The sequence below is a fragment of the Trichosurus vulpecula genome, chromosome 1, assembly GCF_011100635.1.
Source record: "Trichosurus vulpecula isolate mTriVul1 chromosome 1, mTriVul1.pri, whole genome shotgun sequence".
Lineage (NCBI taxonomy): Eukaryota > Metazoa > Chordata > Mammalia > Diprotodontia > Phalangeridae > Trichosurus > Trichosurus vulpecula.
This window is the reverse complement of record NC_050573.1, coordinates 17,374,299-17,387,303: the sequence shown is the minus strand read 5'-3', so window position 1 is coordinate 17,387,303 and position 13,005 is coordinate 17,374,299. Positions and strand designations below refer to the sequence as shown.

At 40.7% G+C, this 13,005-nt stretch overlaps 1 protein-coding gene across 2 annotated transcripts in view; it reads right to left on the bottom strand.

Moving 5' to 3' along the window:
* The window catches only part of PITPNB (phosphatidylinositol transfer protein beta), an 87,579-nt gene that overhangs the window by 57,110 nt on the left and 17,464 nt on the right, over positions 1 to 13,005 (bottom strand). For both annotated transcript variants that reach the window (XM_036765706.1, XM_036765703.1), the window contains exons 3-5: positions 7,402 to 7,547; positions 1,379 to 1,470; positions 34 to 41 (exon numbers count right to left, since the gene is read on the bottom strand). In XM_036765706.1, the coding sequence (XP_036621601.1) occupies positions 34 to 41; positions 1,379 to 1,470; positions 7,402 to 7,547 (246 nt within the window). The remainder of the gene's footprint in view (positions 1 to 33; positions 42 to 1,378; positions 1,471 to 7,401; positions 7,548 to 13,005) is intronic.

Below are 13,005 nucleotides of genomic sequence, written 5' to 3'. Positions count from 1 at the left end.
AGCAACACAATATAGGATAAACTGTTTACTCACCGTCACGACTGAGGCGCAATGGATCGGCAGGCAAGGAAAAGGGAGAAATTTCAGAATGTATTAATTCGAATAAAAAACAACCCAACCTAATGATTCAACATCACAAACATCACCCTATCTGCACATATAGAACGTTTAGTAGCTGAAGTCTGCAGGACACTGCTCCCTATACCACTACTGAAACTCAATACTCTAAAATAGTTTTATTTTTGAAATCTACAAACAGATGATAAAATAAAAACTCAATTCGTAAAGATAACTGCCAAAGGATTAACTTGAAAACGTAAGTCCTTATATGAACTAATGCAAAGTGAAGTGAGCAGAGCCAGGAGAACAGTGTACACTGTTCTTAGCTCTTCTCAGCCATGCAATGATCCAAGACAATTCCAAAGGACTCATGGTGAAAAGTGCCATCTGCCTTCAGAGAAAGAAGTGATACTGTCTGAATACAGATCAAAGCAGATTTTTTAAACTTTCTTTTTTTTTTCTTGGTCTATGTTTTCCTTTGCAACATGGCTAACATGGAAATATGTTTTGCAGGACTACAAATGTATAATCTATATCAAAGTGCTTGCCTTCTCAAGAAAGGGGGAGAGGAGGGAGGAAAAGAATGTTTAAAAAACAAATGTTAAAAATTGTTATTACATGTAATTGGAAAAAAATAAAATAGTTTCACTAAAAAAAAAAAAAAAGAAAATGCAAGTCTTATTTAAAGGAGTCACTCTAAAACATACAGGTGTGAAAATCTGACATTTCCCCATCATATGACATTACCTGACAAGAGTAACAAGAAATGACAGAATAAAAACGTCCCAATGTTTAGAGTCTGTTTCTGGAGTGGGTTTGGCTTTTATTCCCATTTGTTGGTTTCTATAGTAGCATTAGGATAAAGCCCTCTGCCTGGCATCTGTGGTTGGAAACCTAACCCTTTAGACAGCTCAGTTATTATGAGCAGTAACAGTAAACCTACTCAGGAGCAGCTTCCATGATCGAGAGCACCCAAAGTTCTGTGGCTTTAGAACAGTAGTTCTCAAAGGTACCCAAGACCCTTTCCAAGGGGTCTGTGAGATCCAATCTGTTTTCACAGTAAGAGAGGCATTTAAATTTCTAACATGGTAGTACTGCTAAGTGTCGAAAGATCTAGCCCAACATAAACAAAAGTTTGGAGGGAGGTCCTCACTAATTTTTAAAAGAGGTTTGAGAACCACTGCTTTAAAACCTGAAGTGTCCCCACCAGGCTGGTCTAACCAAGTGAATGGGAGCGATCTGGCTGCTGGGGGTGAAGCTGTTCACCAGGGATGACAGAAAACAGGGAGAAAGAAGCAGCTGATGGGGTCATGCTTACTTGTTCTACAGTAGGGATATGCATTCCAGGCTTTCTCATGAAATACCAAAGAGCCCTCAGGAGCAATCATCCTGACAAACCCAGGAACTTTACTGTGAAGAATAAAATAATGAACACAATTTTAGCCACTCCATTGACTGCCCATTAGAATCTTTACTCAAAAATAATTATACTGAACAGGTGGTCTACAACTAGATTTTACATGACTTTTTTTAATATTAAAGCAATCACATGAAAAAATAGAAAAGCAAATATGAAAATAAATAGCATTAAAAGTATAATGAACAAGAAGATGAGTCATATAAACAGAAGCAGTTCCAGTTTTAAAGGCTACTCACCCAAAGTTTGATCTCACCCTTACTCAAGGGCCAAGTGAAGGCTACACAACTGCTAAAATAAATTGTATTAACTCCATCCCTCACTCTGGCCACTACTTCTTAATGGAGAGGCATCTCAGAATAACCGAAATACAAGTATTTCCCCAAGTTTACGAAAAGAAAGTGGACAAAGGTGCTTCTTAGATATTTTTGAGAATTTAGACAACATATGAAATGATAAAAGACATGCAGATGATATTACTAAAATAAATAGTGTGTAGGTCACTCTTGGGTCCTTCTAGGGTCAAAAAGCTTACTTAATCACCATGTGAGAAGTTCAAATACTGAAAATACAGCCAGGGTTAGGGGGCAATGATGCCCCGAGAGAGGCACCCAAAAACCCTTGCTGGGGGGAGGGGAGGAAGAGAGAATCACAGCTGCACATGAATGGAGAGAGGAGCAGACATTCAGATGTCTAAGACCACCAAAGTCAGAATGACGCTGGGGTTGAAGCTTCTCCCTTGATTCTCTCCCATCTACTCTAACCTCTGAGGCATCCTAAAAACATCCAGAGCCTACATTAAAGCAGGTGAAGATAAAGAATTACCTTAGAAACACAAATAGGAAGAACATTAAGAGGGAAGAAAAAAAGGATGAGAGAGAGAACAGGGCTACATCCTGGGCCAGCAGCTGGAACTCTCAACATTTTTCTCTTTCTCTTAGGGACAGACACGAACAAGACTGGTCGGAAGGATCTCTGATAAGGCTGTTGAGATGATAAAACTCAGGAGCAGCTGAGGCATCAGTGAGCCTTTTCCTTTGGATTAAGGGGTGCCTTTGCTCTTGGTGAGGGAGCCGGGAGAGGTAAATGCAGAAAGGTCTAGCCAAGGAGGGGGAGTGGGGAAGCAACATCAGGTTCATCCCAGCTCCCCAAAGCAAGACACTGAGTGCTACTGTGTGGGCCGTGGGCCATGGGCTCTATCTCTAGCCAAGCTGAACATGGAGGACAGACATGTTCCGTGGAGTCCGTGGATGGCGGGAAGCAGAAATCCTCGGGGATTCCCTTCTTTATTCCTCCTCTTTACCCTGTGGCTTATTAGTATAACCAAAGCTAGTTTAAGGGGCCTTTATCGTCCAAGCAAAAGAAGGCAGTGGCTCAAGTCCCATATCACACATGGCAGAATTAAAAAATGAGACCACAAAGGCAAACATGTTTACCAATGTCTTCAAATCAGTCTTTCCTTAAAAGGATAAAACAGACAAAAGCTAAATGCTGCCAGGATTTCTCTCCCTTCCAAGTTCATGGGAGGGTCAGAGAAAGGGATATAAGATTTCAGAAAATGGAGGCTGGGGTATTTGCTAATGTCAGAGAAGATAGCACGTAACAACCGCATGAAAAGAATGTCTAATGGCTCCAAGAATCCTTACCCTCGGAATGTAGGAGAATTCATGCTTCAGCAATGAGGGGCTAGAAGGGAGGGCCCATCCCAGGAAAGTGAGGCTCAAGTAAACAGACTCGCCCAAGGCCACACAAGTCAGAGTTGCTCACCTGGGACTGGAAGTCAGTGATACTTCATACCATGCCACACTGCCTTCCAACTCAAAAATTCTAAGCCCCTCCTCAGGCCAAAGAACGAAAATCAGAGCTCCTCAAAACACAGGGGAAGAAGTCAACAAAAGCTAGCTCAATATCCATACATGACAATTTTTATCACCCACAAAATACAATAAAAAGCACAGCTCAATTTTTCAGGGAGTCACCCTAAGAGAAAATTTACAAGATGCCAATTTGCATGATCATTATTAGGTGGACTCATAAGACAATCATATGGCATTTTCAGGTTCCTGTCTAAAAAGTCCCACATCATTTTACAAATCTATGAAAGGCTGCCATCCCAAACAAAGCAAAGCAGATGGCGGTCAAGAGACACCAGAAAGAACATGGTCAATCAGAATGATCGAATATTCATCCAAGGCAGCCAGGTGGCTCAGTGGATAGAAGGCTGGACTTGGAATAAGGAGGGTCTTGGTTCAAACCCAGCCTCAGACACTTACTACCACGTGACCTGGGCAAGTCACTTAACCTGTTTGCCTCAGTTTCCTCAACTGTAAAATGGGGATCCTGGAGAAGGAAATGGCAAACCACTCCAGTATCTTTGCCCAAAAAAATCCCATAAAAATGGGGTCAGGAAGTCAGACATTTACAACTTAACAACATCAATGTTCATCCTAATGACAAAAGACAATTCCTTCCCAAACACCAATTTTACATTTTGATTTATCTCATCAAGGCAGAATCTTTGGAGATAGCTCTGTTATCTTTGGCTTCTTATTTATCTCGAGGCATAAATCTAAATGTTTATCCAAACAATTTCAAGTACACTGGCACACTAAGAGGAAAAAACTGGGGTGAATTAAATCAACTTCGAGTTCTGCCATAAAGTGGTAGATGTTCATTTTTAGGGCTGGTTAGCTCCACTAATCAGGGCATGTTGTTGATAATGCCAATGTCACAGATTCGTTTCTCTGTAGGGACCATATTTGTGTGAGAGGTAGCTACATAATGGGTAGGGTATGGAATCTGGAAGAACTGGGTTCAATCTCACCTCCTAAACTTCTTTGCTTTTTGACCCTGGGTAAATCACTGAACCTTTCTGTCTCTCAGTTTCTTCATCTATAAAATAAGGAAGTTTTGACTCCATGGCTTCTGTACCATTAATCAATCAACAAGCATTTCTTAAGTCCCTACTATGTGCCAAAGCCTCTACTGGGACGCTGGAGACAGACAAACAATGTACTGAATTTACCATTTGAAGGTTCCTTGCAGCTCAAGGTCTATGACCCCATGACCTTCATAGATGCCCACCTTGAGGGCAGCACACCACTCCTGCATCTCTGAAACGGTTTAATTATATAACACTTCATTTCTGCATGGCAAACTCAGCAATCCAAAGGGAGCAGGGGGGAAGAAGGATTTTTCATGCTCTGGGACCACTAAAAAGTGACAGTAACCAACCTAAACCTTCAGATAAAGTGCAGGGAAATCTCCTACTGTCCTATTCAAGCCCATACCCCCTAACACCCATCACAAAAGGTTCTTCCCAGCTCACCAATAAAGTCAATTGGCATGTATGTGCTCATTTCACGCTGAAGGTCTCTCAAATTCCTGTGTCAAGGGGAAAAGAGTGATGGGCTGAAAGCAGCCCTCAAACGCCATCTCTGCCCTCGCTGAGGGGGTCACTTGAATCTCTCGGTCTCAGTCTCTTCCTCCTTAAAATAAGGGAGTTTGCTAGACTCTTATCCGTAGATGCCTCATCCAGATGTCACCACCAGGCCACCCAAGGTGATCAAAGCTGTTGGTTAGGAACCAACCATCATTTCATTCTGGCTCTATGGGCAGTGGAATCATCTGCACCTTAAATTACAAAGAAAGTCAACTTTAATCTAATATTGAAGTTATGGGAGAGCACTAGATTTAAGGTTCAGCAGTGCATGTACAAGTCCTGGGATCCAGAGGCCAAAAGCGTGGCAATAATCACTATCTACCATCTCACATCTCATTACTTAATAAGTAAGAGAAGTTTGACTGTAATCTCACTTGAGGTAGCTGATGAGATCTGCCGTCAAAAATACAATTAATGACCGTATTTGCTCTGAACAAGCATTCCTTGTGAGGAATGCCCTTTAGCTGGGCATCTAGATAACCTTCATTTCAACCAATAATTGCAAAAACCACCTGCTTTGAACTTTTTAATCTGACCTGTTAACTAGTAGTAAAATCGATTCCTATGAACTTCAATGTCTTTTCCTGTTTCTATCCTGTTATGGCTGTGCCTGTGAGAAGCTCAGGGAAGAATCAGGGGAGATAAGGAAAAATGGGGAAAAAGCAGAGATAATCTTTGGACTAGACAACTTCTCTCATGCACATGGGCCTTTTACTGTATAAACCAGAAGAGCATCTTCATTGTTTTACTCTGTCGAAAGCACCTTGAAAGGAGAAAAACTGAAAGGCGTTCAAGAAAAGGTCACAGAGATGATGAATAAGGGGCTGGTTTACAAGAAGTAGTTCAGTGGCTAACTATGCGTAATTTGGCTCATTAAGGGAGATGTGAAAAACAAAGAAGAAGAAACGAGCATAAAGGAAATAACTGGGCAAAAAGAAAAGAAGAAATGTTAAACACCATTTGATAAAGACATGTTGATACTGATGGACCTCTAATTGGGTGAGCCCTCTCTGGGGTACTAGGTGAAATGTGGGCAGCTTTCTGTGTGGTCAAGAAGAGAATCATGGATGTGTTCCAGAGGACACCAGAAAGCAGGTGACATGAGCTAGTTACAGGGTACCCCTTGATTCCATCATTTTTAATGCCAGAGAAAATGCTTCATCAGGGTTTGGTTTTTTGCATTCTAGAAAATCATGTTAATTTCATTCCTTTTTTTCATTAGAATCCTTTAGCTACTAGTTACAGTCAAAACATTATTTTTGCAATTTGTAAACCAAAGAACAGGCAGAAGTGATACACCATATAGCAAGATCGCCAGTTACATAATGGGTAGAATTCAGTTCATGAAAATTTACATGAGACTGTTCAGTAAATGATTCACAAAATATTAATAAAAGTAAATTTATCTATTTTTCACAAACATCCAGAAACCCAAATTAAACATTTACCTGTGAGATGTGTATAACCAGAATAGATCTGAATTTGTGGACTTATTAATTTTATTACAACTCCTTGATTATATTCTTTAAAAAAAAAAAAACTTTTCCGCAATCAAGTAGCAGTATTCATTACATGAGAAAAAAAGAGATTTCCTTCAAGGTTTGTTCTATTTTAACTGTACTCCTACTATAAACAGCCACAATTTTTTTTTAGCACCACACAGGTTAAATTTTTTTTTTTTTTAAGGAATGTCCCCTATGTAAGAAAACAACTCATACAGTGGAAGGCACACAGGCCTGAGAGTCAGGAAATGTGGCCCTGGGCCCATCTCAGCCATACCCATCCATGGCCTCTCTCACTAACAAACAAAAGGTGGCAAGTACTACCCAGCAGGCATTGGCCACAACTACGAGCCTTCTAGCCTTTCATAGGTACGATGGGCAATTCTTTGGGGGGAAAAGGAACCTAATGGACAGGACTGGAAGCAAAAGTTTGGAGAAATGTCAAGTCTCACAGCCCCTTCAAAGTTCCACATGCTGGGCAGCTAGGTGGCACGGTGAGTAGAGAGCACCAGCCCTGGAGTCAGGAGGACCGAAGTTCAAATCCAACCTCAGACACCTGACACATGTACTAGCTGTGTGTGACCTTGGGTAAGTCACTTAACCCCAACTTAACTTTGCCCTGCCAAAAAACAAAAAACAAACAAACTAAGTTTAACATGCAGCAGCTCTATCATCTGCCTAATACTTATAACCCAATGTACCAGAGACCTTCTTTGAAGTCTTGTCACATTCCCAGAAGCCCCTGCAGCACCCAGGCCCTTAATTTTGCTCTGTGCTTGCCACCTCCTGATCACACACTTACCAGTTGGAATTCTCATGCAAGACAAGGCAGCAGAAACAGAGGGAGGGGCCAACCCTGCACTGCTGAAATTGGAGGAAATCTCCAAGTGGGAGGAGCGAGCCTTCACATGCCTAAGGAGTCAGCTAAGGAGGCTTGGTATTCCAGATAACTACTAACTGAGCGTTAGGTTCTTGCTTACCTCTTTAAATGGTAAATCTTGTGTGTATACTGCCCCTTCTCTCCATCCTTCTCATAAGGTTCATTCGTTAAGACTTCAATTCCTTCTCCACCTCCTGTTTCATTTTTACTGGCTTCAGCCACAGAGTAAAGTTGTCCAACCTGGTACTGAAATTTCAAAAAAACAAAGAATTTCCCTCTGAAATATACATGTAACAGAGGTCCCTCTATGATTAAACCCTTCATGTATGTATATGATCCATACAAATGTGTATGTGTGTGTACACACATAAAAAGGGATAGACACTAACTCTGTGATTTCAGTGTAGGTATAGGGCAGTGGCGTCAAAACTCAAAGGGAAATGGGGGCCCACTGATCTACATATAAGGATCCTGTGGGCCACATATGGAGTTTTAAAATGTTTTTTAAAATGTTCTATGTTTTTTTTTTAATTTTATTAAACATTGCCCAATTACCCTTTAGCCTGGTCTGGGCTGCAGCAGTATGCCTGATACCTCTAATGGAGGAAATTAACAGACAAAGTAACTTCAAGGCAGCCTCATCCCTTTTCCACAACCCTCCTGAAATGTGAAGGGCCCTCACTTCCAGGGCAGGGGGTCACAGGGCCAGCACATGCGCTCATCGGGCCTTGAACACAAGCCAGTTTTGTATCAAGCAAGCCATGCTTCCTCTTTAGGAAATTATTCGTTGATTAATAACTTATAAATTAAAAGTTTATAACATATTTCCCCATGTATAAGACATACCCTTTTTCAAAAAATTTTGGGTCTAAATACTGGGTGCGTCTTATACAGTGGTTGTATATTTTTTTACTTGCATTTCCCGTTTTTTCACACTTGTCTTTGTGCTCATTGTTTCGCATTTGTTACCGGCATATTAGGTTACGTTTTTGCCACGTTCTGCCCAAAAATGTCTCAGAAAAGATTTTCGCACAGTGCTGAATTCAAGTTAAACGTGATCCAGTTTGCAAAAGTGAATGGAAATTGTGCTGCTGAACGTAAGTTTGCTCCTCCTCCAACTGAGAAAACAATCCGAGACTGGCTACGGGAAGAAGAAACCTTACTGAAAACACCACGGCAGAAGGCGGCCATGAGAGACAAGTCAGCAAAATGGCCCGATTTAGAGAGGGAAGTGAAGATATGGACTGAAGAGCAAAGGGCAATTGGAATTCCTGTGTCTACAAAGGTGGTTCAGCATGAGGCAAGAAGAACTGCTGATGAAAAATAAGTTACTGATTTCAAAGGAGGACACAACTGGTGCTTCAGGTTCATGAAATGGAATGGACTAAGCAGGCGTACACACACCAGACTTGCCCAAAAGATGCCTGAAAGCTATGAGCAGATGAATAAAACTTGAGTTCAATAACTTTATGTAGTACTTTTTTTTTTTCAAATTTCAGGCCCCAAAATTAAGGTGTACCTTATACATGGGGAAATATGGTAAATAAAAATTTATATTAATTATATATTTATAATTTATATCCTAAAAGTAACAAAACAAAGAGGCCTAAAAAGAAGCCAAACTAAAAAGTGTCTTGAGATGAGGGCCCCCCCACCCCAAGGCAGCTGCTCTAACATAATATTAACATTATTCCTTTCAGGTGTAGGGTTTGGGATACATAAGGAGAGTGAAAAATGACTGAGTTTGTAAAAACGAGAAGCATCAACTCATGAGAAAATAATGATTACAGTCTGGATTTTATCAATAACTTAAAATGCCTATATCAGAGCTGGGGGGGGCCACAGGCAGATGTGTCTGGGTTCATTTCACAAGGCTGGCCTAACGAAGACAAGCATTTAGAAATAAGAGAGCATAGCTACGCCTGGAAGAATGCTATCCACCAAAATATAATAGCAGAACCTAATCGGACTGTGCCTTCTACAACAGGAGCTAATTTAACTTGAGAAACTCTTATTAAGCACCTATATCGTATACCAGGCTGGGAATACTGAAACAAGTCAAACATGATCCCTCCTTCAGGGATACATGTCCATAAGGGAAAGACCAAACATTTCTCAAAAAGCATTAAAAAGATTTCTGAAAGAAACTTTAAGATTTCAGGAGTTGGATTTCTTCCCCCAAGTTAGAAAGTAACTCCTTCAAATGTAGTCAAAGACAACAAATGCCAAATCCCCATGTCTTTGTTACTGCACATTTCACAGACTGCAGACATAGTAAACCCTAAAAAGAAGTCAAAACCTAACTACAGGTAAAATAAACCTTGGTCAGGGACACAGCAGGAATATGATTTCTGCATGGAACAGCCTAGACAACCCTCCCAAAAGAGACCGACTGGGTGAAGCAGTGAAGAGAGATCCAGACTCAGTGAGGGTCCAAAGACCTGCCTCTGCCCCAGCTGGCTCAGTAGGGGACTTTGCCTCTCAAGGTCCAGAGAGAACAAGACTTTAAAGTTACAGATCAATGGAGGAGGGAGTTTCTTCCCTCATGGGCAGTTGTGCACACTGGTGAAGTCATAGGTCACAAATAAAGAGATAAAGTAACCCAACCCAAGATCTCCAGTAGCCCCAAGACCTCTCTTCTTTCTGTTCACATTTTTATCCATACCATGGACAAAGGTACACTATGATGGCATGGTAGAAATCTGGCTGAGCAACAATGAAGAATGTGGAAAGGACAGAGGTTCAAGGAACCATAATCTTTACACATAAAGGTAAAAGGGTTAACGGGGTTGCAAAAAATGCTCAAGAGACTTTCGGAATGGCCTGAGAAATGGGCTGTTGCAGAGAGGAAGTATTTCCTCAAGTGCTGGGTAAAAAACCTTAAAGCATCCTATAAATGCAACCCTCCGCTCTTACGATCCTTTCACTGGGATCCCTTACAGCTTATGTGCCAGCACTGAGCTAGATGAAAGGGACAGAGAGGCCTGACACAAAGTTCTTGTTCTGAGGAAGCTTTCATTCAGGTGCATGTTGTTTGGAGACGTACCCCCATACGGAAAAGTTAACTACAAAACACTGGCAAAGTTACCAGGAGGAGGCCCATGAACAAAAGGGCCTCCTGTTGGGGTGGCCCTGGAGTTGAGCCTGATTCAAGGAGTGAGGGCATTCCAGGCAGGGGGCAGTCTGCGCAAAAGGACAGAGGAGGAAGTGGAACATCATGGAGAGGTGCCTGGCAAGAGCAGGGAGGCTCTTTTGGCCAGAACCAGTGGAATCTGGAAAAGATGCCTAGAGAGCCAGAAAGGAAAGGCCACTGCAGCCTCAATTTCCAGCTGGTAACAAAAAGCAGACTGAAGAGAGCAAAGACCAGAGGTAAGGAAACCCATTAGGAACTTACTCCCATAGTCCAGCAAAGAGAGCATGAAGCCCTCAACAAGAGGGGTGGTTCTGGGAGCTGGCACAAGCAAAGGCTGAGTGCTAAACTATTAAAGTTAATTTTAGCCATATCAGATGGACAACTTGCTAAAATAAATCACACATCTCCTCACCTTATAAAATCAAGTAGAATAAAAATGTAACTTATCCAAAGCTCAACTGCACAATAACGCTCTTGGGGCACTGCTGGAGATGGGGGCTCCTGAGGCTACTAGGATTTTTGAGCTGTCCTCTTATCTATTTTCTGACGACTTTCTAGTTGTTCTGTCTCCTGCTACCAATGGCGGATCCTTGATGTCAATATGATTGTTGCTAACAGTCCCTCCCTTTCCTTTCTTCTAATCGGCAACTTCTCTACTCTGGGGTTAGAAACCAAAAAGCAGACAGTTATCCCTTCCAAATCATGACTTTCCCTATCACAGTTTCAATATATCATGTGTCAGCATGAGAAATTAAATGGGAATTTGGGGGGAGCTTGGAAGAGGCTGCAGACAACACAGAGCCTGTGGCCAAATACTTAGCCCGAATTTTAAAATAAGGTACTGTAAACACCCCACAAAAGAAAAAGAAAAAAATTCCGACTTCTTCTCTAGTACAAAGGGAGAGTCAAATTTTACATGGATTTTCCAGATCCAGGGGGCACCAAACCTGTAACCCCCACAACGTAGAAGGGATAACTGTATTGTCAAAATTGTGTTTAAAAAGTAGACAGACCAACATTGTATTAGAAATGCTGGCTATAGCAATAAAAGAAGAAAAAGGAATGAGAATAGGCAATGAGGAAACAAAACTATCATTCCTTGTAGATGACAGGATGGTAAATGTAAAGAATCCTAGAGAATCAACTAAAAAATTAGTTAAAATAACAACAAATTCAGCAAAGTAACAGGATATAAAATAAACTCACATAAAATTATTAACAATTAACAACTTCAGCAAAGTAGCAGGATACAAAATAAACTCACATAAATCATCAGCATTTCTATATATTACCAACAAAGCAATAGATAGAAAAATTCCAACTAAAATAGCTACAGATAACATAAAATACTTGGGAGTCTACGTGCCAAGACAAATCCAAGAACTATATATAAACATAATGACCAAACACTTTTCACACAAATAGATCTAAACAACTGGAGAAATATCCATTGTTCATGGAGAGGCTGAGTCAAGACAATAAAAATGACAGTTCTACCAAAATTAATTTACTTATTCAGTGCTATACCAAACAAACTACCAAAAAGTTATTTTATAGAGCTAGGAAAAAATAACAAGATTATCTGGAAGAACAAAAGGTCAAGAATTTCAAGAGAATCAATGAAAAATGTGAAGGAAGGCTGTCTAGCTATATCAGATCTCAAACTGCATTACAAAACGGTAATCATCCAAACAATCTGGTGGTACTGGCTAAGAAATCGAGTGGTGGCATCTGTGGAACAAATTAACCTCCAACCCTAACCATAGTGATCTGATGTTTGACAAACCCAAAGATCCAAGCTTTTGGTACAGAAATTCACTATCTGACATAACTGCTGGGAAACTGAAAAAGCAGTTTGGCAGAACTAGGTGTAGACTAACATCTCAACTGCTCAAAATGGATACATGATTTAGACATAAAGAGTGATACCATAAGCAAATTAGGGAGCATGGAATAGCTCCCTATAGCTGTCAGATCTATGGAAAAGGGAAGAATTTATGACCAAACAAGAGATAGAGAGCAGGATGTAAAATGGATAATTTTGATTACATCAAATTAAAAAGTTTTTGCACAAACAAAACCAATGCAGCCAAGATTAGAAGGAGAAAACTGGGGGAAAAAAGTTTTACAGCAAGCCTCTGATACAGGCCCCATGATACAGAGAACTCAGTCAAATTTATGAGATGAGCCACTCCCCAGTTGATAAATGGTCAAAGAATATGAACTGACAGTTTGTAAATCATTATTGATTAGAGACATTCAAATTAAAACAACTCTGAGGTACCACCTCATTCCTATCAGATTGGCTAATATGACAGAAAAGGTAAATGACAAATATTGAAGGGGATGTGGACACTAAAGTACTGCTGGTGGAATTGTGAACGTATTCAACCATTCTGGAGAGCAATTTGGAACTATGTCCCAAGGGCTATAAAACTACATATACCCTTTGACCCAGCAACTACCAGATCTGTATCCCAAAGAGATCAAAGGAAAGGGACCTTTTTGTGCAAAAATACTTATAGACACTATCTTTGTGGTGGCAAAAAACTGGAAGTTGAGGGAATGCCC